The sequence below is a fragment of the Miscanthus floridulus genome, chromosome 5 (assembly GCF_019320115.1).
Source record: "Miscanthus floridulus cultivar M001 chromosome 5, ASM1932011v1, whole genome shotgun sequence".
Lineage (NCBI taxonomy): Eukaryota > Viridiplantae > Streptophyta > Magnoliopsida > Poales > Poaceae > Miscanthus > Miscanthus floridulus.
The window spans coordinates 116,146,203-116,170,906 of NC_089584.1; the positions used below are offsets into that span (position 1 = coordinate 116,146,203).

A 24,704-nucleotide genomic window follows, 5' to 3' on the forward strand; every position below is an offset into this window, starting at 1 on the left:
TAGCCCAATTCACCTCCCCTCTTGAGCATCTTGATCCTTTCAAATATGAAGGCCCTTGATCTTGGCAAACCCACTCTCTATCTGCTTGCAAAGTTTCTCATTGTGCTTTTGGGCTAAGTCATTGTACTTAGCAAGTAACTCAGAGTGTTTGCTCTCAAGTTCCTTGTTTGGCTCACTTTACTTAGCAATTGAATTGTGCTTTGCAAGGAGAGCAGAGTGGTTGAGCTAAAGGGTCTCATTTGGGTCTAAAGAGACTTGATCTTCCCTTTTTGCTTCATGATGATGGCAGTGAACTCATTAAGCAAGTCCATTAAGTCATTAGAAGTTAGCTCATCGTCACTTTTACTTTCACTACCATTACTATTTGTTATCATACATTTGGCCATTTGACACATCAAAGGTGATGGTAGTGGTGAAGAGCCATGAGTGATGGTAATACTTACCATGTCTTCCTCACTTGAGCTCAAGTCTTCATCTGAGATCTACTTCTTGGCGATGAGGACTTGTCGAAGAGCTTCTTGTTACTCTTCTTCTTGGGCTTTTCTTCTTTGTCTTCTTCCTCCTCCCCCTTCTCGCCCTTACCCTTGCCAAAGCTCTTCTTCTTGTTAGCTTCTGGATAATCATATGACATGTGACCGTAGTCACTACAATTGTAGCACTTGACCTTGTCCATCTTGTTGGGCTTGAACTTGTTTCTCTTGGGGTCATTGTTCAACTTTCATGCCCCAAAATCTACGATTTGGGATGTGGCTAGAAAATACTCAAGAAAATAAATGATTTACTATTTATAAAATTTTCCTAACCTTTTGTTTAATATGTTGACAATTTAGATAGTGAAAAATATGAGTTTCTAATTTTTTTAGAATTTAATTTAATTGTTTTATGCATTTCATACCTAATGAATAATGTCTTTGAATGCGAAATAAAATTTTAAATGTTTTCAAATACGCCTAAGATTTGACCCAAAATCATAGCTTCTGAAATCCATTGTCAAGTCTTGAAATACTATTTCCTAGAAAACCCCGATCAAAGTCTTGAAGACCGTAATCTTGTCTCTGCATCGAGCCTCCGTTCTCTATATCAAATGACTAGCGCCAATCTCGAATCCAATGCTTCCAACAAATCTTTAAAATCTAGTCAAATCCTTCAAAACTACACACTCTAATCCAAGTTCCAAAAATCGTGATCGGTCTTTAATCGTGCAAAACCCTAGCTCAAAATGCTCAAAATATCCATTGCTTGAAATCTCAAAAAAAAAATTAAAAATTTTTCCTTAATTGACTCCTTGCCAAAACCCTCCCTCCTTTCTTTCTTGTATTTCCCTTCTACAGATCAAACCCCCACAATCGACTTGCGTCGGGCTTCTCTCCAATTGAACCCAATATCCCAACTCTCTCTTTCTGGTTTCCACTAATGGATCAATTCTACAACTCCGTCTTCCCTTCTCACCTTGGACCAAACCCAAACCAATCCTTTCCTTCCCTGGCCAATCCCCTTCCTCTCTCCTCTGGTTGCCTCCTCTTCCATTTCTTCCCCTTCATCTCACTCTTCATTCACCTATAAAATGGAGTCTCTATATCTCCGCTAACTCCTTTCGCAGCCCTGTTTTATGCCTCTCCCTATACTATCCTGTCCCAAAAAGAATGCAATTCTAAATGTATTCCCGATTGCAATGCCTAAAGTTTGACCAAATATATAGATAAAATATTAATGTTTATGACATCAAATAAATATATTATGAAAACACAAATCTAATAGTACATACTTAGCATGATAAATATTATTATTTTTATATAAATTTGGTCAAACTCAATAGACTTTAACATAGCACTGTTCTAGAATAGCATGCTTTTTGGAATGGACGGAGTAACCTCACTCTTCTGTTCCTTTCACGTGGAGAACACAGACGAACCGTGTGACAGGAATGTCGGTTTTTCATCTAATCTAAACATACGTATGACACAAATGGATGAGAATCATAAATGGGATATGAAAACATATAGAGTAATTGATATAATTAGCAAAATTCTATCACAACTACAAAAAGATATCAGAGTATCTTTATAGGTATTGAATTGGAAATAAACAAAATAAGACGGAAAGCAAAGATAAGCAATGTATATGCTCCCAAATTTATCCATGAGTTTCAATACTCATCTCTTTTATAAAAACATTAATCCCTCTTAAAATTGATGCCCCGTGTAGCAACATGGGTTCACGAGCTAGTAAGCATAATGAGAAACAGAATGGGACCTCCAAGTTGCCCATGAAAAAGGATGATCACAGGTCTACAGTTCTTTTATCCAAAAGGAACCAGAGAGTTAGAAAGTACCAGAACATAAACGCACAAAACACGAGTGACATCAGTTACAAATTTGAACGTACGGGGGAAAAAGAATAAAACAGTAGAAGAACAGAACAGGTTCCAGATTGGAGGAACCAACAAGCAGGTAACCACCAGACTGTCGCTGACGAGCCATAGCCTGGCGGCTCACATGGTGCTGGAGCCTGGTCGCCTGGAGAAGACAACTAGACAAGTTGGAGCTGTGGAGGTTGGCAATCCAATGCCAGCGGCAATCGGCCAGAGCATGTTACTGAGGTCGAGGCCCCAGTGAGGATGGAGCCGAGGTGGAGAGGATGTCTAGGCTCGTAACATGCTGCGTTACAGCGGAAACAAGGTCGCTGATCAACTGAGAGAAATTAGACTAGTTCAGTAGTTGTTACGAAGAAGAAAAAGGAAGTATTTCAGACATCAAGAATTTATACACTTACTTGAACAAAATATTCCGTAAGCATTAGTGAAGCCAGATCTTTCACCTTTTAGTTGCAAAAATGGGCACGCTTCATCTAAATTGCTTCCAGCGGATATGGGCAATCTTCGGCCAGCTTTCTCCATCAGGTGCTCGGCAGCTCTCCTTCAGGAGTTCACAGTCCCATATGTCTATGCGCTGAAGGGTGGATGGCAGATCTGGAAACGACGATATATTGGGGCAGGCATGGATATCGAGATTCTTCAAACTAGACAGACACTTCAGGTTTTTTGGTAGGTACTTCATTTCACTATAGCATAATCTCAGATGCTTGACAGATGAGAAACTTGCAGACTCTTCAAACGTAACTGATGATTCCTTGCAATCTTGAAGAGAAAGAGACATTGGGATTGTAAAACCTTCTGCCATGAGCATGTGGTTTAGCAATTCGATGCTACTAACAGTGAGTGATTCCTGGACACGGAAATGTGAGATGCACTCAACAGAGAGGTTTCGAACCTCTGTCAAATGTAAGTTCTGGAGATACAGGGAAGACAAGCCTTCAAGAAAGCACAGATCGGGGAAATGACCTAGTGACAATGTTTTAAGTGAGGTCAGATGGGCAATCGACAAGGAAGGGGAGCTTCTGCAACAAAACATACTAAGGTCTTTCAGTTGTGGCAAGCCATTACTGAATGAATCAGCTGCAAGCATACAACCACATATGAAGAGCTCAACAAGGGACAACGGTAAAAATTCTGCTCCACGTGCCAGCTCTAAACAAGGGCAGAAATAAAATCTAGACTCTAAGAGAGATGCAGCAGCTCTTAAGCCACCTAATGATCGGAGACACCAACAAGATGAGATGGACAAGCAGTCAAGCTTTGTCAAATGCTTAAATACCTCTTCTGACGGAAGCGCAGTTAAAGTCATAATCTTATCTAAAGCCAAGGTTTCCAATGAAGCCAGGCCACCAAGGCAAGCAGCTAAAGCTCCGTCTGTAATACTGCATGAGTCAAGCTCAAGACATCGAAGCCCTGATGCTGGAACCAGTGGCAGTGCAATGCTCCTTCCATAAATGAGCCTCATCCTCTGTTCATGGCAACATAGCCATGCCCTGATGGTATCTTCTTTCACAAATAATTCATCTCTCTTTTCATGTCGAGGATCCATTTTTATAATTCGGAGATGTTTTGATATGTCATCATCGATCAATGTCACCAACTGCTTCAGAGATGAATGTTCTTCTAATAGTACACTCCTAATACATGACCCTGAATCCACCTCCCATAACGATGCAAGTTTAGATGCCAGGTAGTCGGTAATTATGTTTTTCCTCAGATCATGCTGTTCCAGCTCCTTTTTGGTGATAAATATGAGCAGCGGGCACCTGCTAATTGATAAGCTTGTAAGGCCGGCTGGAAGACAGGATAAAGTCTTAAAATTCGGAACGTTGTCAATCGTCAGATTAGAGCAATGCCAAAGGAGCTCGGAATCAAGTGGTAGGCCTTCTAACACACTACAATTAGCAAGCTCGAAAGACTCCAAACTCTCAAAGTAGGAATGCTCATGAAGCCAGCTTGGATATGAGCCAGATTTGTAACCATTGACCGCGAGGCCACTCAGTTGAAGCGGTGGTTTCAGACCTTCTAGAATATCCAAGTGTAAACTTCTGCACCCATATCATTCTCGCCACTCCAGACAAGCTGCAACTCTTTGAGATGATTTTTCTGATATAGCTTCGACTCCAAGGCTTCGCCCTTTCCGGTGAAATTCTCAAGATTTTTTATTGTTAAACAACCAGCAAGTTCATTCAAGTCCTTCAGCTGTCGCAACTCATATCCCTTCTTCTTATGCACAGAAAATTCATGCAGGTGTTGGAGCGAAATAAGCTTGCCTATATTGGGAATTTGGCAAAGGGGTCGTTCATACAACCAAGTATGTTTGATGAAACTATCGTACCCTTCAAGACGATGTAGCTTACTTAAATTGCAGAGTTTGTGGGGCAAACTTTTGACTTTGCCATTTAACAAAAGAAATTGTAAGTGATAAAGAGTACATAATGATTTTGGGAGTTCAGAAACTAATGTCCTGATGAGGTTCAAATACTGATGTGCTTCAGCTCACCAACAGATTCAGGCAACTTGCTGCTGTTGTAAAATGACAAATATAATACACGCAACTTCTTCATATGCTGCAGTATCTTATCAAAAAGATCACTTGCATCATCGATCAGTGGATCGATGCAGATAACAGTACGTAAATGATGTAGCTTGTGGATAATTTGTCTATGCTTTTCCATACTCTCAACACGAATGGATAGATGTCGAATAGTCCATGGTATTTCTGTCACCTTATCATCTTCTAATCTGAAGCAGTCTTCTCTAGCCAGTGACTGCCAAATCATGAAGGAGATCGTGCATGATATAACATGGACCAATATATCTTTCAGAAACCAACTGAAAGAAAGATCCACAGACCATCTCATTGAAGTATTCAGTTGCAACATCCTCCATTCTCCTACTCAGTTTGTATGAATCAACGAGGCCCTCTGCAACCCAAAGATGAACCATCTCGTCAATGTTATACTTGTGGACTTTCGGAAATAAGATGCAATACTGAAAGCACCTCTGCGTAAGTGGATCTAACTTCTCGTAACTCCACAACAGAGCTCTCCTGGGCTCGCTTAAATTGTCAATCTTTAGAGTAGCATTCCATTCACTCACATCCTTTTTCTTGCTCAACAGGGAACCCAGAACTTTTGCTGCCAGTGGAGAATGTCCAAGCCTTTTAGCAATCTTATCTGCAGTCTGTTCTAGCTTCAGCTGCAACAGCTGATCTTCAATTTCTACTCCAGAGAAGGCATGGTGTTTGAAGAGTGCCAAGAACTCAGCATCTTCCATGCTACCCAAACGAATGACTTGCTTACAGCAAAGAGCAGCAGGGAGTGTGTCCCGTCGAGAAGTTATAAACACTTTGCTTCCCGCCTGCTGAGAAATTAGAGGAGCTACAAGTTGCTCCCATTCTGTCTCATTGTCAGATTCCTGAAACCAAACATCATACAACACAAGAAGAAATTTTTGTGACTTTTCTAGCATATCCTTCAATTTATAGTGGAGAGTGTCAAGACTATCAAGACGTGGGCACTCTCCCTTTGCTGCAAACTCGATAATCTCCTGCGTGTGACGATGTATATCAAGCTTGCGTGAGATGCAGACCTACATCCTGACATCAAAATATTCTTCTACCCTCAGGTCATTATAGACGTACTGTGCCAAGGTAGATTTCCCCATGCCTCCAGCTCCAATAATAGCCAAACCTGAAAACCTAGATGAACTTGCCTCAGGAGCCGTCGACTTGTTGAGAAGAATATCCACTACATGATCACGATCTTAGTCACGACCGAACACCTTTGAAGTGGGAAGTGATGTCGTTGTGGGAGGAGTAGCAGTTGTTGGTACAGCAGGGATAGCAGCTGGCAAGCCAAGAAGCTCACGGAAATCCTTGGCTTTCGCCAAGATGTCCTTCAGTTCATGAAGTTTGTGAATTAGCCTTCTGTTGTCAGGGAGCAAGTTGCGAGCCCTGCTCGTTGCAGCTTGAAAAGGCTTCAGAATAGTTGATTTCATGGATGAGGCATCCTCCCCCAGTACGGAGTCCTTCCCACTCTTCGCTTTGCGCTTGAGGAGGTTGTACTCGTGCTCGTCCAACAGGTCCTCGGCGTCATAAAAGGCTTCTTTGAGCTGCTGGAGCCATGCCTTCAGCTTGTCCCTATGGGGACTCCTCTGCTGCTTCAATCACCAGGTCAAACTGTGGCAGGACGGTGGTCTCCAGTTCTTGGAGCTCCTGCGCCATGTCAACGCTGAGGTAGGTTGAAGCTTCAGCGAGGAGCTTCTTGACGATTGGCGATACCACCCACCGTAAGCCGGCCAGTGCCACGTCCACCATCCAAGTGTACTAGTTTGTGTGTTTATTGGCACCTTTGCAAATGAAGAGATGTTGGATGGAAGTGTTCCGGAACTCCAGATGAGAAAGAAGAGAACAAAATGATGAATTGGTAATGGCACGAGGTGTTGGGAAATGGGAAACAAGCAAAAACTCAAAGGGCGTACCCAGTGCAGAGAGCTCCCACTCACTACTTTTTTTTTCTTTTTGTTTTTTTTAGCTTTTCCTCTTTTCCTATGGGTAAGAGAAATGGATGAACAGATAATTGTGTATCTGGAGATGGGAATATAGGACACAATGGACGAGTAAAGGCAAGACGCTTTATAATTTTTTTTCCTTTTTTTGAGTAGGATGTAGGAAGAACAAGTGAGTGGAGAGATGAGCAAGGGAAGTACTTAAAAAAAAGGGCGTACCCAGTGCAGAGAGCTCCCGCTCTGTGCGGGGTCTGAGGAAGGGTGTCTGTGGCAAGCCTTACCCTCGCATGTGCAATGCGAGGATACCGCGACTCGAACCCGGGACCTTCCGGTCACAGGCGGTAAGACTCTACCGCATGCACCAGGCCCGCCCTTCATAGCAAGGGAAGTACTTCTGCTAGGAAAAAGCGATGGAGTTGGCAGGAAAACCTGGTAGAGTCAGAAAAGACGAGATGAATTAGTAAGAGAAACCAAGATAAGAAACAACCTAGAAGCAGATTATATTTCCTGAATAGATGCATCTGTAGACGAACACAAAAGGAAATATCTAAGAAGTCAATACACCAAAGGAAGAGTTGGAGAGTTTACACAGATGAGGATACCGAAGGGCGCTGGAAGCAGAGTTGCCGGAGCCGGCGACGAAGAGGATGCGAGGTTGCCGGAGTAGTGGACTGACCTCTCGCCTCTAGAGCAGGTGCTGTATTGCAAGAGATGAATATGAGACGCAGGACTGTACAAACAGCCAGTCAGGATGGATCTGCAAAATATTCGACCCACTTGTCCCAAATTATTTCCTTTCAGGGACTCATTGCATTGCTGAGCTTACCTGCAGAGAAGACTTAGCCGTTGTTAATAGCCCACTGGGGGCAATTAGCTGCATGATTTAGCTCTAGGTACACCCAACAGAAACAAAAACAAGACTCCTACTGATAGTGACCGCTGGTATAGGCACATCAAATAAAAACATCAATTATTGCCTTATAAAAAACTAAAGCATCAATCAAGTTAATTGTATGGTAGATGATCACGCTACCTGTGTCACAACTTTCTTTTTATTTTGATTGCCATCGTTGGCCTTATAAAAAACTAAAGCATCAATCAAGTTAATTGTATGGTAGATGTTGTGACCAAGAATAGAATATGACCCACTCAGTCTTCGTTCTACAATAAACCAATGACAATAAGGACCTAATTGCAATTGGGTAAAATGATTTTCCACCTAGGCACACATATTACATGGTCAAGATGAAGGTATTTCTTGAACTACAACAATTCTGGAGAGCATGACAGGACGCAGTGAGACTGAAAATGTGAAACAGAGATGAAGGTCACAGCAAAGTCTTTCCAATAATTCTAAAAATATACTCCTCCGGTCCTCCCCATATTCATGAATGGCGATGCTGAGTTCAGATGGAAGTACAAGCCAGTCATCATTTTCAAGGAGGGGTTGCAGAACTAAAGCCTTTCTAGCAAGGCAAGATAAGAAACACCATCTCGAAAATAAAACCAGTATTTTAAGGACAGCTTCAGAAGTTGAACAGCAAGAGTACATGAAAAATATCAGATTTTGACGATATGGTTCCAAAAATAAAACAGTGCTTTAACAAACCTCGAAGTAATAACACAAAAAATAAACTCAAGCCATTCTGATGTCAAAGAAAGCCTTAAACCAATTGTTTTGCTCAAGTTTCCAATTGTACCAAAAGGCACACCAGAGCACACTAGCAAATAATATTAATCATAAAGATTCAAAGTAAACTGATAGGCAACAGTGTCTACTTCATATTCTTACATGCAAGTCTAACAAAATTTCATGGAACAGTTCCAAGTGGTTCCATAACATCCTACAATAAAACAAGTTGACTGCCTGCCAGTAGCTCACAACATATTATCAGTAATCAGTAAAAGGGAGAGTCTGTTAGGGTGGTATCAATGTTGGAACATACTGGTCTTGCAAACTGCAAGGGTTAACAACCCCAATGGCAGACACTGAATATGATTTTTCTGACAAAAGCATGCAGGTCAGCTATTGCAAAGAACATTCAAAGATGACAAACCATACTCAAATTGAGTGCACTGCAGCCTGCAGGTATATGTTCTCTGTCCAATTGATCTTGAGAACAAAAAAGGAATCAACAAAACCAATAGCACATATCAACAATTACAACTGCATCATTCTTACGAATAGAAAGATCATGAGGTCTATGGCAAATAACTATGTAATTTACACTTACTGCTTTATATAACCCAATGGTAAGAAATATATCCAAATGAACAGGCCATATGCAAGCATTCTACCGTATATGGCATCATGCATAAATTAAGTGGTAATGCATATAACATACAAATATTGCAGAACTCGTTGACAAGAGATCAAACCAGTATGAACTCAGCACTTTTGTCATCAGTGGACAAAATAGCACGATAAAAGAAGAGCAATGCATTACTGATCTGCAGTCAAAAACTCATCACAAGATTTTGCTATTATGAAGTTATGTGCCAGGAACTGAAATAATAGTAATTTGAATCAAATTTTCTGTTTATTCCCAACAAGATCAATATAATGGGGTAATAGATAAGGTGGTATTAGCAAGTGAAGTACAAGGTAGTGACTTACTGATAAGGTGGTATCATGCATAAATTATTATATGTGGTAGCATATAACATACAAATATTGCAGAATTCATTGACAAGAGATCAGGTCAGTATAAACTCAGCACTTTTGTCATCAGAAGACAAAATAGCACGATAAAAAATGCACATCTAGAGCAGTGCATTACTGATCTGCAGTCAAAAACTCATCACAAGATTTTGCTATTATGAAGTTATGTGTCAGGAACTGAAATAATAGTAATTTCTAATTTGAATCATATTTTCTGTTTATTCCCAACAAGATCAATATAATGGGGTAATAGATAAGGTGGTATGCTGTTGCACATGATTATTAGCAAGTGGAGTACAAGGTAGTGAGCATATCATGCCCACTGTTTATGAACAACTAATTGCCAAATCAAACGAGCTTCAACTACTCGAAGATCACCCAAGTCGTCAACTAAGTCATTCTTCTTCATTTAGATTGTTTGTAACCCAAAGAAGAAAATAGATCATTCATGGCTTCATGCAAGTAGAAAGATAATGACATATATTGGTAGAGATCAATCAGCCTGTTCGCATGTTGGTTTCAGCTGGGGCTTATTAGCTATGGAACAGTGTTTTCCTCTCACAACAAACCAGCACCAGCCAGCTCTTATCAGCTCAGAAACCAACCAGCGAACAGGCTGAATATCTTATGCAGTTATTGCTTCATATGTTCCACAGAGAATAGAATAAATGTACCCAAATAAACAGGCCATTTGCAAGCATTATAACGTGAATGTATAATGCAATAAACACATTTACTGTATACAAAGAAAACAGAACTTTCTTATTAACAACAAAATAGCAGTACCGAAATTACAGATATCTATAGTACTACAGCAGTGGAGAGTAGTGCTCCAGTGTCAAAAGCATAATAGAACGAACCAACCAAATAAGGGCAGATCCTTGCCCGGTTACAGACCCGCAGCGGGCAGCGCGGCCAAGAAGGCACTGTAGGCGGAATCGAGGTCGAAGTTGAGCTGCCTGGCCTGCTGCTCGGTGAGCTCATCCGCGGCCCCCATCTTATGCAGCTTGCCAAGCCACTCGTTAACCTTGACCTTCCCCTCAAAGTCGGGCGGCAGCAGGGGGCCGAGCCTGGCCATGGATGTGGCGACGTCCTGCAGCAGGGGGCGGACCTGGTCGTTGGCAAGCATGTTGAGCTTGACTGCGTCCATGGCGGTGATGAAAGTCTGCACGCAGTGCGCGATGGCTGCGGCGGAGGCGGCGGTGGCGGCCGGCGCGGATGAGGCGGAGGCTGCGCGGAGCTCGACGGTGGCCGGGACGCCCGACTGGAGGAGGCGGTTGAGCGCGGCGGGGCAATCGAGGCGGTACGCCTGGACGAAGCGCGGGACGGTGACTGCGCCGGCGAGCGACGAGGAGAGGGAGTTGAACTGGGAGATGAGCTTGAGGCACTCCGCCTCGTAGTCGGCGGCGGAGACGAGGTCGCGGACGTAGGCCCGCTCCAGCTTCTCCGTGGCCTTGATGATCGCGTACAGGTCCGCGTAGCTCTCCAGGAGCTCCCGCTCGCGCTTGTCGTTCCACAGCTTCACCTCCATGGGCGTCGGCTGGGGCTCCCTCCTTCCCTCCGGCGAGCGGATCGCGGGGGCTAGGGTTGCGGCGGTGCCCGAGATTTGGGGGAAGAGGAGAGGAGATCTGGGTAGAATGGATTAGGGAATTGTTAAAAGCGCGAGGGGGTTACGTGTAAACTTTTTTTTCTTATGTACTATCTGTTTATCTGTTCATGAACTGACACACACCAACACCACCACATACACTCACACACACGTACACAAATAGATCCTACAACTACACAGTTCGCGTCCTTGAGGAGTCTGTAGAGATTTTGAAAAGGATTCGACTACGACGAGGACGCGTTTGTTCTGTCTTTCCCCTGAAGCGATCGACGCAAAACAAACGCAACGCCAATTGCACGGCAGTTTCTGTTCGAGGTCTATAGCACACGAAAAGTCGAAACATACGTCCAAGCTAGTTGTAGCCAGTAGGATTCCGGCGACAGCATAAGGCAGTACGGCAAATTTATACAGGACGTTTGTTCTTTGAGATCTACTGCTAGGTAAGAAAATGAACGCAATACTTCTCTGCCAGACAAAAAAGATGTATACAAATTTTAATGGTAAGCAGATGTGAATCACTTCTTGATTTTTGGGAGCTGAAAAAACACGCTCCACAGCTCAATATTCAATTCTCAGTAGAGTCACTGCAGAATCAATCCTCACCATAAATTTGTTGTGATTGGCTGTTAGAATTTGGAAGTGCCAAAATGTCCATAAGCCCTCCGAGTAGTCCTAATCTTATGTCTCCATCGGAACTGTTGACACTCAAAAGTGTCCAAAGTGTAAAATGGACTTCTCCGTCATATTTCTATCGTCAAGATGACCAGAAAGGATACTTGGATTGTCGTATTTGGAGCCCGGACAAAGGAAACAACTTTTTCGGGACCTGATCTAGCTAGAGTCGGCTAAGTCGACTAAGACGACTTGATCAACTTCCTCAAATGCAAGAATGTACTTCACCATTACATTCTTCTCATCGAGCTGATCGAAAAACATATATGGTTCACCTCGTTTATAGTCCAGATGAATTAATTATGAATTTTGAAAACTTTTCACCTGAATTTCCCAGGGCCAAGTCGGCTTAGCCTATTCCCCTAGTTGGCTAAGCCAACTCTCCCTGTTTTCAGCCCGAAAAGAGCACCTCGGGCCCGTGGTAGGCATAGCCGACTCGGGGGTCGGCTTAACCGACTTTGTCGGGTCTAGAACGAATCTAAACACGCTTTGATATGATTTGGAAGGGTTTCGACTCCTTGAGGGATAAGGCCACCCCCACCTTATAAATATAAGGCCCACGGCCGATTGAGATGCCCAACTCACACAATCCAAAAATCAATCTACTATCTCTTCTTTACCCTCTTTACTTCTCCTCGTTCTTCGTCGGTGCTACATGGACAGTGGATCGACGACGGCGAAGCTCTAGAGTGGCCAGGTCGGCTAGAGCTGCCCATTGCCGCTACACGCCTCCAACGGGTTCCCTCCCGGGCGTGTGAGGTTTCAGGTCTTAAGAGACCTTGCCGGCGTGTCTTGCGTATCCAAAAATCGCTTATCGTTTGAGGAACTATAATATTTTGTGCCAGCCTCTGTAAATAAAAAGAGGAGTTACCTTAAATAGTTTTTGTGTTAGTGCTTATTACCCACTTTGCTAAGGCCCATTCAATTGCCACTTGCCTTCGCAATCGTGTATGCCTAATGCCCCCTGGATATACTTCACTGACATATCTGAGTCCATCTCCACCCAAATTCTTGGTGAAGGTCACTCTGGCTCATCTCCAAATTTTGTACCCCAAGGTCGCGGGCTCCGTCTCTTCCGACCTCGAGGCCATGGGCTCCGTCTCGCCTGCCCTCGAGGCCGCGGGCTTTGTCTCGCCTGCCCCCTTAGGTGCGGGCTCTATCTCGCCCGACCCTAAAGCTATGGGCTCCATCTCGCCCAACCCCTTAGGTGCGGTGATCGTTGGGGGCTAGGGGGTATATATACCTTTCTCTTTCCTCCCCAACGGCTCTCTACCTCTTCTTTCTCACTTTAGCACGCCCAAAACAAAGCAGGAGCTCTCTCTCTCTCTCCCTCCATTGTTGACCTCAAGCCCCAAGCAAATTTATTGATTTCTCCATCAATCCTTGAGGGAAAGGGTCCAAAACTCGATTAGAGAGTAGCTCTATTGATTCACCAACTCTAAAGAGCACTTGGTTCATGTTTTTGTCGGTGGTTGTGTTTATTACTCTTGGAGCTTGGCTCCTAGCCGGCTAGAGCATCGCCCGTAGAGCTTGCCAACTTATGTGGCAGCCCTAGGAGGTTTGTAGCCATCTCTTGAAGTTAGTAAACTCACCCCTCACCTCAAGAGTTAAGTCTCTTGATTTGATAACGAGGAAGGGTTGGAAAGTCCTAAGCCTTAGTGGCTAACCTAAACAACATGGAGGTAAGCAAGCCTTGGTGGCGAGCCGAACTACGGGATAAATCTTTGTATCTCTTATGCTCCATTTACATTACTTGCATGTCATATTATTGTTGAGGTGATTTTTAGGGTTTCTAGTCGATCTACTTGTGTGTGATGTTCCTACTACTTTTAGCTCTCGGTCTGTGACTATCATACCTGCAGTAAGCTAAGAAATTTCTTCGATCTAAGTTTTTGTTCACTGATTTTGAACTATGACTCGAAGTTGTTTGCAGGTGTGGCAGTGCCGCTGTTCTGGCCCGACAGTGCCATGGTTCGACAGTGCCGCCCGTCAGAGCGGTAGTGCCGCAGGGTGAAATTGATGAAAGTTTGAGTGTTTGTTTTGATAGGCCTATTCACCCCCCCTCTAGGCCAACCATAGATCCTACAAGTGGTATCAGAGCAGGTTACCTCATATACGCTTCACTGCGTGAGGTACGGAGCTCGAAGGAGGAACTAGTGGCGTGAAGCGGGTGGATATCGACACGGACAGCAGTGAGCTAAGCGCGTCGACAGCAAGCAACACCACACTACCGCATATTGAGGCTACCGACGCCGAAAGAGCTCTCAATGAGAATGAGAGAAGAAAAAGGAAGGAGACAAGAAAGCTAAAAAGAGAAGCAAGAGAGAAGAAGAAGGAGGAGCAGCGGTTAGAGGACAAGAAGCAAAGAAAAAAAAGAAAAAAGGCTCAAGAGAGAAGCAAGAAGAAGAAGAAGAAGAGAAGCTAGGAAGAAGAAGAAAGAAGAAGAGAAGGCAATAAGTACATCATCAAGCATATCAAGTAGTTCCAAAGATGGAGATGATGATGAGTCATACCAAGTGTCGAAGGGAAACAAGAAGGAGAAGAAAGGAAAGGGCAAAGGCGACAACAATAAATATGCCGCCGTATCCTTTAACTATTCTTCTATTCCTATGACTAACCATGATCGGAGGTCTTTCATCAATGTACCCATGAGAAAGTTACCTCATTTCAATGGGACTAACTTTGCCAAATGGAAGCACTTGATGAGAGCCTATCTTATAGGTCTTCACCCTGACATTTGGGAAATTATTTATAATGGATTTGAGCCACCGGTTGATCCCAAGAACCCAACACTAGAAGAGATGAGAATCATTCATCTCAATGATCAAGCCACAAGTGTGTTGCTTAGTGCCTTGGATAGTGATGAGTACAATAGAGTGATTGGAGTTGATGTTGCCAAGCAAATTTGGAACACTTTGCGCCTAGCACATGAAGGGGTTGACAAAGTGAGAAAGGCAAGAATTGATTTATTGATGTCAAAGCTCAACCGGTTTGTGATTTTGGATAGAGGGGCCACAAGATATGTTTGATAGGTTGATAACAATGGTGGGCAAGATTAGAGGCTATAGTTGTGATGAGCTAGATGATCACAAAGTTGTCAAGATTATGTTAGAAGCTTATTCACCTAAAAATGAGACCGTAGTCACTCTAATTAGAGACAAGAAGAAGTTTGAGTACTTCACACCAAATGATGTACTTAGGAGAATCTTGACCTTTGACATGCAAAGAGAAGAAGCAAATGAGAGGAAGAAACTTGGAGAATTGCAAGCAAAGTTAGAGGGCATCAAGATCAAAGATGTAGCCCTCAAGGCCAACAAATCAAGCAAACAAGGCTCTACAAGCAAGTTCAAGATCAACCAACAAGCTTCAACTAGCAAGCCCAAAGCAACCAAGCAAGTTCAAGAAAGAGTAGAGACCATATTTGTCTCATGGCAAAGTGTGAGAAGCTAAAATCTAAATCAAAGGCCAAATCTCCTCCACCTCCTAGTGATATCTCTAGTAGTGATATTAGTGATAGCTCTAGTGATGATGAATCTAGTGATGAAGAAATAAACATGATAACTAAAATTTTGGATGGAAAGATCAAATTATTCATCACTAAGCTAACGGAGGATCTAGAGAGTGTCCAAGCCAAGCTAGAATCTAGAGAAGAGACTCTTATTCAACAAGAGGATCTCTACATTGCTAGCAAAAGAAGCTCTTGCATTAGAAAGAAGTGAGGTGGAATCCTTGCGTGAGGCCTTGACCAAAGAGCAAGAGAACCATGATATCACAAAGAAAGCAAATAAAGCTCTCGAGAAAAAGTATTGTGACTTAGATGAAAAGCACAAAGAACTTGAGATGCAATATAGCATTCTTTGAGATAGCAACTCACATCTCACTAAAGCAAAGGAAACATCTACTCCCTCTACTAGTCAAGGTTGTGGAAAATGTTTTAATTTTGACTTGAATGCTTATTCCACTAACCTTGCAAATATGGAAGCTATGAGAAAGAAGATTGCTAGGCTCAATGAAGTCATTGGAAAAGGGTGGATAAGTGTGACCCAATCCAATGACAAGAAGGTTGATAAATCAAAAGGGCCACAATTCAAGCAAGTAAGGCATCCCTCAATCAAGCATGGGCTTGATCACACAAAAGGAGCTAAGACAAATGGAAGAAGGACAGTGAATGGCTATGAGTGTGTGCAGTTTGAGAGGAATGGCAAAATTGGTACAGATCAGCCTACACAGACCGCGGTAGTACAGCGTCCCAGAGCGACGGTGCCACACCCCGCAAAAATATGAAGGCTACCAATTCTGCTCCTGATCAAACTAAGCCCAAGAAGGTGTAACAAGAGAAACATGTTTTCCATAAGCCTAAGGAATTAGTGTGGGCCACCAAGAATAAGTATGCCTATCAACCGAAGACTTATGCACCTCGACAAAGCTTGACATCATGCTTTGTTTTGAGGAACAACAACAGAGGGAAAGTGGTTGCTAAATATGTTGGAAAGGAAACCAACATATATAGGAATACTTCTATATGAGTTCCTAAGATTCTTGTGACTAACATGTAAGGCCCCAAGTTAAATTGGGGACCTAAATCTCGCAACTAAACTTGTTTTGTAGGCATACTCCTCCTGTGGATCAAGTTGGGTGCTTGATAGTGGATGTACAAATTATATGACTGGAGAAAGGAGTATGTTCTCATCATATTCACCGATGACACACTCAAATGAAAATATTGTCTTTGGAGACAATTCAAAGGGGGATGTGATTGGTCTTGGTAAAGTTGCTATAACTCTTGAGCATTCAATTACAAATGTATTGCATGTTGATTCGTTGAGTTACAATTTGTTATCTGTTTCTCAATTGTGTGAGATGGGATACAATTGTCTCTTTACGGATAAGGGCGTGGAAGTCTTTAGAAGGGAGGATTCCTCTATTGTCTTTATGGGTCAATTAAAGAACAAGCTTTACTTAGTTGATTTCAACAAAAGTAAAGCTAAGCTTGAGACTTGTTTAGTGGCAAAATCTAGTATGGGTTGGCTTTGGCATTGCTGACTAGTCTATGTTGGGATGAGGAACTTGGCCAAACTTCTAAAAGATGAATACATCCTTAGACTAACAAATGTTCACTTTGAGAAAGATAGGATTTGTAGCGCTTGTCAAGCCAGAAAGTAAGTTGGAGCACCTCACCCACCAAAGAGCATCATGACCACCAAGCAACCATTGTAGCTAATATATATGGATCTCTTTGGACCGGTTGCCTACCTAAGTATCGTGGATAACAAATATGGTCTTATTATTGTTGATGACTATTTCTATTTCACTTGGATATTTTTCTTGCATGACAAGTGCCAAGTTCAAGAGAAGGTGAAGATACTTGTTAGAAGAGATCAAAAGGAGGTCGGTCTTTCCATCAAGAAAGTGAGAAGCGACAATGGGACCAAATTCAAGAATACTCTAGTTGAGGAGTTTCTTGATGAAGAGGGCATCAAGCATGAGTTTTCAACTCCATACACCCTTCAATAAAATGGTGTGATAGAGAGGAAGAACCATACACTCATTGACATGACAAGAACAATGCTAGATGAGTACAAGACGCCGGACAAGTTTTGGTGTGACGCTGTTAACACCGCTTGCCATGCCATCAACCGCCTCTACCTACATAAGAAGTTGAAGAAAACTTCATATGAGCTTCTAACTGAAAGGTCCTAATATGGCTAGAGGGGGGTGAATAGCCTATTTAAAAATCTACAAATCCACTAGAGCAATTTGATTAGTATGACAAATAGCGTAATGCAAACTTGCTCTAGCTCTACAAGGGTTGCAAGCCACCTATCCAACAATTCTAGTTGCAATGATTACTTAGGCACACAAATTTGCTATGTAACTACTCACTAAGAGCTCTCAAACTTGCTATTCTAAAGAGCTCAACTAGATGAATGTAAATAATAAAGCAAGCTCTCAATTCTAATTACACTAAAGAGCTTGTATCAACTAGTTTGCAAGAATGTAAATAAGTGAGTAGGGTGATTATACCGCCATGTAGGAGATGAACCAATCACAAGATGAATATATAGCCAATCACCGGGAGAATGTCAAAGACAAGAGACAATCGATTTTCTCCCAAGGTTCACGTGCTTGCCAACACGCTACGTCCCCGTTGTGTCTACCAACACTTGGTGGTTCGGCGGCTAAGAGGTGTTTCACAAACCTCGTCCACACGATTGGACACCGCAAGAACCGACCCACAAGTGAGGTAACTCAATGACACGAGCAATTTACTAGAGTTACCTTTCGGCGCTCCGCCGGGGAAGGTACAACTCCCCTCACAATCACCGGAGACGGCCACGAACAATCACCAACTCGTGCCGATCCTCCATCGCTGCTCCAACCGTCTAGGTGGTGGCAACCACCAAGAGAAACAAGCGAAATCCGCAGCGCAACACGAATACCAAGTGCCTCTAGATGCAATCACTCAAGCAATGCACTTGGATTCTCTCCCAATCTCACAATGATGATGGATCAATGATGGAGATGAGTGGGAGGACTTTGGCTAAGCTCACAAGGTTGCTATGTCAATGAAAATGTGCAAGAGTTCCCCCATGAGCCGGCCATGGGGCTATAAATAGAGCCCCAATCAAATAGAGCCGTTATACCCCTTCACTGGGCAAAACGCACTCTGACCGGACGCTCCGGTCATACTGACCGAACGCTGGCCCTCAGCGTCCGGTCGCCCGATGGACGCCACGCGTCACCAGCTTCAAACGCTGTTCGTCAGATTTCAACGGCTGCGAAGCTGACCGGACGCTCCGGTCAAAACTGACCGGACGCTGAAGCCCCAGCGTCCGGTCGTTTCCAGTAAGCTCCCCGAGGCATGTTTTTTCGACCGGACGCGTCCGGTCCACCTTGACCGGACGCAGCCAGCGTCCGGTGCTCAACCCTAGCCACTGTGCCGTCTGACAGCTCGACCGAACGCAGCCTTTCAGCGTCCGGTCGCTGAGTGACCCAGCGTCCGGTCAGTAAACCGATGCCAGCATCATTTCGACCAACTCCATTTCAACTCTAACTTCTTCACCCTTGCTCAAATGTGCCAACCACCAAGAATTTTGCATCCGGCGCAATAGAAAATAGACATTTCATTTTCCTGAAAGTGCCTTGTGCACATGTGTTAGCATATTTTCACAAATATTATCAAGGGTGTTAGCACTCCACTAGATCCTAAATGCATATGCAATGAGTTAGAGCATCTAGTGGCACTTTGATAACCGCATTCCGATACGAGTTTCACTCCTCTTAATAGTACGGCTATCTATCCTAAATGTGATCACACTCACTAAGTGTCTTGATCACTAAAACAAAATGGCTCCTACATTTTATACCTTTGCCTTGAGCCTTTTGTTTTTCTCTTTCTTCTTTTCCAAGTTCAAGCATTTGATCATCACCATGCTATCACCATTGTCATGATCTTCGTCATTGCTTCATCACTTGGAGTAGTGCTACCTATCTCATAATCACTTTGATAAACTAGGTTAGCACTTAGGGTTTCATCAATTAACCAAAACCAAACTAGAGCTTTCACTAACCGATAACAAACCTAAGGTGCCTACTTTAGAGTGTTTGGGTGCAAGTGTTTCATACTTAACAAGAAACCCAAAATCTCTAAGTTTGTACCTAAAGTTGATGAAGGTTTTCTTCTTAGTTATGGATCAAATGAGCTGCCTACCGTGTCTTTAACAAAACCTCCGGGAGAGTTGAGATTGCGGTAGACGTGACATTTGATGAATCTAATGGCTCTCAAGTGGAGCAAGTTGATTCAAGTGTTGTAGGAAAGGAGGATCCACTATGTGAAGCAATCAAGCAATTGGCTATTGGTGATATTAGACCACAAGAAAAAGAAGTCACTGAAGTGGAGGTTCCTCAAGTTGCTGTTGCACCTATTTCTGCTGACATACCTGATGCTATACTGTAGCAAGCATCTGCTGCAACTCTAGAGCACGGCAGTGCCACACTTGAGGGTGGCAGTGTCGCACCTACACAATTAGCAGCAGCTGATTTGACTCTAGCTCATGGACAAAATCTACAACCCATATTTGAGCAAGATGATGATGAAGATCTAGAAGATGAATAAGAGACCATTGAGCATCCAAGGCTAAGGCAAACAATACAATGGGATCATCTCGTTGATAATGTTCTTGGGAGCCTTCGAAAGGGGGTAACAATTCATTTATATTTAGCAAACTTTTATCAATATTACTCGTTTATTTCCTCTTTAGAGCCTCTTAAGGTAGAACAAGCACTTGGAGATCCGGATTAGGTGATGGCCATGTAAGAAGAGCTCAATAACTTCAAAAGAAACCAAGTGTGGATTTTGGTGGAATGACCCGATACCAATGTCATTGGCACCAAGTGGGTCTTTCGCAACAAGTAAGATGAGAATGGAGTGGTGACAAGAAATAAGACAAGGTTGGTTGCTCAAGGTTTCACTCAAGTAGAGGGCTTGGACTTTGAAGAAATATATGTACCGGTGGCAAGACTTAAAGCAATTCGAATGCTTCTAGCCTATGCCGCTCATCACTACTTCAAGCTATATCAAATGGATGTGAAGAGTGCATTTCTCAATAGTCCTATTCAAGAACTTGTCTATATTGAGCAACCACCGGGCTTTGAAGATCATAAGTTTTCTAACCATGTCTACAAACTCCAAAAGGCACTCTATGGGCTTAAGCAAGCACCAAGAGCATGGTATGAATGCCTTAAAGAATTCTTTCTTAAACAAGGCTTTGAAATAGGCAAATCCGATCCTACCCTTTTCACTCACAAAATTGGCAAAGATATATTTATGTGCCAAATATATATCGATGACATAATATTTGGTAGTACTAATCATTCTTTTTGTGAGAAATTTAGTAGGGTCATGACCAAGAGATTTGAGATGTCCATGATAGGTGAATTAAAGTTCTTCCTTAGATTTCAAATCAAGCAAGTGAAGGATGGAACTTTCATTAGCCAAACGAAGTACACCCATGATATGCTCAAGAAGTTTGACATGGTGAATTCCAAGCCTATCAAAACTCCTATGCCAACCAATGGACATCTAGATCTCAATGATGAAGGGAAAGCCGTGGATATTAAGGTATATCGCTCCATGATCGGCTCTCTATTTTATCTGTGCGCATCTAGGTCCGATATTATGCTTAGTGTGTGCATATGTGCTAGATTTCAAGCTAACCCGAAGGAGTGCCACTTAGTGGCCATTAAGAGAATCTTGAGATATTTAGTACACACTTCTAACATTGGCTTGTGGTATCCTAAGGGCTCAAAGTTTGATCTACTTGGGTATTTAGATTCCGATTACGCTGGTTGCAAAGTAAATCAAAAAAGCACCTCGAGGACATGTCAATTCCTTGGACGGTCTCTAGTGTCTTGGAGTTCTAAGAAGAAAAATTGTGTAGCCCTTTCCACCGCCGAGGCTGAGTATGTTGCAGCCGGTGCATGTTGTGCTCAACTACTTTGGATAAGGCAAACCCTTCAAGATTTCGGATGTCACTTCACAAAAATTCCACTTTTGTGTGACAACGAAAGTGCCATAAAGTTAGCCAACAATCTCGTAAGCACTCAAGAACTAAGCACATAGACATCCGACATCATTTCTTGAGAGACCACAAAGCCAAAGGAGATATCAAAATTCACCATGTGAGCACCGAAAAGCAACTAGCCGACATCTTCACTAAGCCTCTTGATGAATCAAAGTTTTGTGCTTTGCGTAGTGAGCTAAATATTCTTGATTCTCATAATGTGGTTTGAACTATAGCACACCTTGATTGATGAACTAGCATGGATAGGAGAAATGAATTGCAAAAGTATAAATATTGTGCTTAAAATATTTTATCATAAGAAACAAGTGCATTGTGATCATTGTTTGTATTGATCATTTGTTGCTGATCATAATGTGCTTGAGATATGTGTCCATATCCTATATATAGAGAGGTATTTAGCTAGTAGCTAAATCTGTTGTACTAAGGAGTGTGGCAGTGCCGCGCCTGCCCTACGGCAGTGCCACGTGTGGTGAGCGGTAGTGCCGCACTTTAATTTCAACTAGAAATTCGGCCCATATCAGCTATTACCATGGGGGCCCATCTTACCTCTTATTTCTACTAGCCCCCAGGGTAACTCTCCCTCATTCACCATAGCTGCCACCCCCCTCTCTTCACCGCACGCATAGGCAACCGCCGACGCCGTCTGTCCTACCGCGCCGCCACCTGCGGCACTGTCGAGCCCGCTGCTGCTCTTCCCCCTCGCTGCCAGTAGCTGGAGTAGCTCATGGATGAAGCTGATTCATTCCTTTCCTCCTCAATCCATGTAAATCAAGGTGAAACCCTAACCTAATCCTGATCTATGCCATGAAGTTCTATATTTATTAGAAGATGGTTTCTAGTGACTACATGATTAGGGTAGAAACTAGTTTGATGGATGAATTGAATCAAAACAATGATTTATTGGTTGAGCCTCATCTATACCCATGGCAGTGCCGTATGTTGGGTGCGGCAGTGCCGCATTCAACAGATTAAACTTGTAAATACAGATGTTGTTCCATCGATGACTCTCTATTTTGGTTAGATTTGTGCACCAGATTTGTTTCTATCTTAAATATGTAGCCACTTTACCTACATTGTAGACAACTCCATGTATTTGTTTAGGTCTACTCATTCTGAGATTGTCTAATTGTTTAGAAGAATGTTTGAGAAGTAGTCTGAATAGTTGAGAAGAATTGAATCATAGGAGAGGTGAAGCACTAGGTGCGACAGTGCCGTACCCTTTGACCTGATTAGTTCAGAGTGCTTTCCTAACTCAAGAATTGAATCATCTCATCTATACAGAGTGTTTTACAAGTGTTCTTTTATACTCTTTATGTACAGTTTCTTATTTGGACCTATATTTGTTTGCATAAATGTCCTCTGGAGGTGATGATGATCAAAGGGGGGAAGAGGAAGATGACCGAGCCTCGGGATAAGCGGATGCCTTGTTGTGGTCATGGCAGGACCATAGGGGGTAGTAGCAGTGCAGCAACCCAATAGATAGAGGTGTTGCTAGAGACAGGGAGAGGAGAGATCAGATGATCCAGGATGAGGAGAACTTGGAGAGGGCTAGCCATACTATTCCTCTAGGTGCTTGCCCAGATACTCCACCTCATCTTGAGGAGTTTGACAGGAGCTACATCAGAGAGTATTCTAAGGATGTGGTCATGAGGCATCCTGTTGACACACGTGCTCATCCCGTGTTCAACTATACGGGAAAGCTGAAGATGGTGAAGGAAGCATGTGAGAACAATCACTATGAGCAGCCAAAGGATTTGGGGATATACTATAGGTTTTGCAATGAGTTTCATTCCAACTTCTATGCTTCTATGAACTTCAACTCCAAGAAATCCAAAGTTGTTAAGATGCAGTATGTTGATTGGGAGGAGATGAAGGCAAAGAATGAGCCAAAATTTAATAAGGATATCAAGGCTTGTGAGTTGTTTGGCCTCACTGATATTATGAACTTCAGATATAATTGGAATGAGGAAGTGCTAGCCCAGTTTCATGCCACTTTCTTCTATAGCATCTACACTAATGAGATTCACTGGATGACTGAGGGATGGCATTATAGAGTTGATTTTAAGACTTTTAGCCGGATCCTTGGTTTTGGAGAGGAGGAGCGGGGCTTCACTTATATTCATGATGAGGCTAGAGCTAAGATCCGTGATATTGCATATATGTGGATTGACAAAAGAGGAGCAGATGGGAAGGTCAGTGGCCTGAAGAGCTATTATTATATTCTGAATAATTTGATCAGGCACACTATCAATCCTAAGGATGGAGCAACCTCTGATCTTAATGGCTATGTCAGGAATGTGCTTGATAGATTTGCTCCTAGAGGTGACATGTTTAATGTCCCTTGCTTCATATGGCGTGAGCTAAGGAACGCCATGGAGGATGGGAGAAAGGGGATACCCTATACCCCCTATCTCATGTTTATAATTAAGAGGGTCACTAGCTATAGATTTAAGAAAGATAGTCTTCCACCGTCTACAAGATTGAGAAGACCCAAGCCTCAGGTGCTAGTAGGGCAGTGAGACACTCTCCATCAGTTGAGGACGTGCCTGAGTCCTCTCGCTTTAGGCCCTGCAAGGAAAAGAAGATGGAGAAGTTTGGGAGATGGATTAAGGCCATTTTCACCAAATGCACCTATGCAGCAAGGACTGCATACGAGGACCGGTTGGAAAACTATGAAGCCAACTGGGAGGCTAGAGAGCGTGTAGGGCTACCACCTCTTTCTCCAATTCAGTCACCGCCGAGGTTTGATGACCTCCCTAGCCTTTCTAAGATAGGTTCGGAGGAGGAGGAGCAGAAGCAGCTAGAGCTTAATCCTCACACGAGTTTGAGGTCCACCTTGCAGTCCCTAAGGAGGAGCACCTGGCGTGAGCGCCACACTTCAACCACTTATCACCAAGGGAGGGTGGCGGTGTCTTCTTCTTCTTCCTCCTCCGACGACAACGATGATGATGATGATGGAGAGGAGGACGTTGTAGGTGCTAGTGGAGCTGCTAGTGGGGATGATGTTGATTGGGACACGATCCAAGAGGATGAGGAGCGAGTGTTGGTCTTTCTTGTTTTCTTCTCTTTTTGGTGCTTTTATGCCAAAGTGGGAGAAAATTAGAGGGGTCAACAACTTTTTTGATGTCGTGGATGTTGCTACAGCTGGAGTTATGTTCCTATCTGTTTAGAGTAGTCTTCGTTAAGTGAGAGTTTGAGAGTCCATTAGAAACTCTATTTATGTAATAATGCTATTTAAGCACTTTATATATGTGTGGGATATGGACATATATTAATCTATGCTGTCGCTTG

General features: G+C 43.0%; 1 protein-coding gene and 1 pseudogene across 1 annotated transcript; both read right to left on the minus strand.

Moving 5' to 3' along the window:
* Positions 1–4,282: 4,282 nt before the first annotated feature.
* Positions 4,283–7,646, minus strand: LOC136453202 (putative disease resistance RPP13-like protein 1; annotated as a pseudogene).
* A 2,634-nt stretch (positions 7,647–10,280) lies between these two features.
* Positions 10,281–11,219, minus strand: LOC136453203 (vacuolar protein sorting-associated protein 28 homolog 1-like). Its single transcript, XM_066453787.1, has one exon. The coding sequence runs from the start codon at positions 11,077–11,079 to the stop codon at positions 10,438–10,440; it is 642 nt and encodes a 213-aa protein (XP_066309884.1). The 5' UTR covers positions 11,080–11,219; the 3' UTR covers positions 10,281–10,437.
* Positions 11,220–24,704: the final 13,485 nt, after the last annotated feature.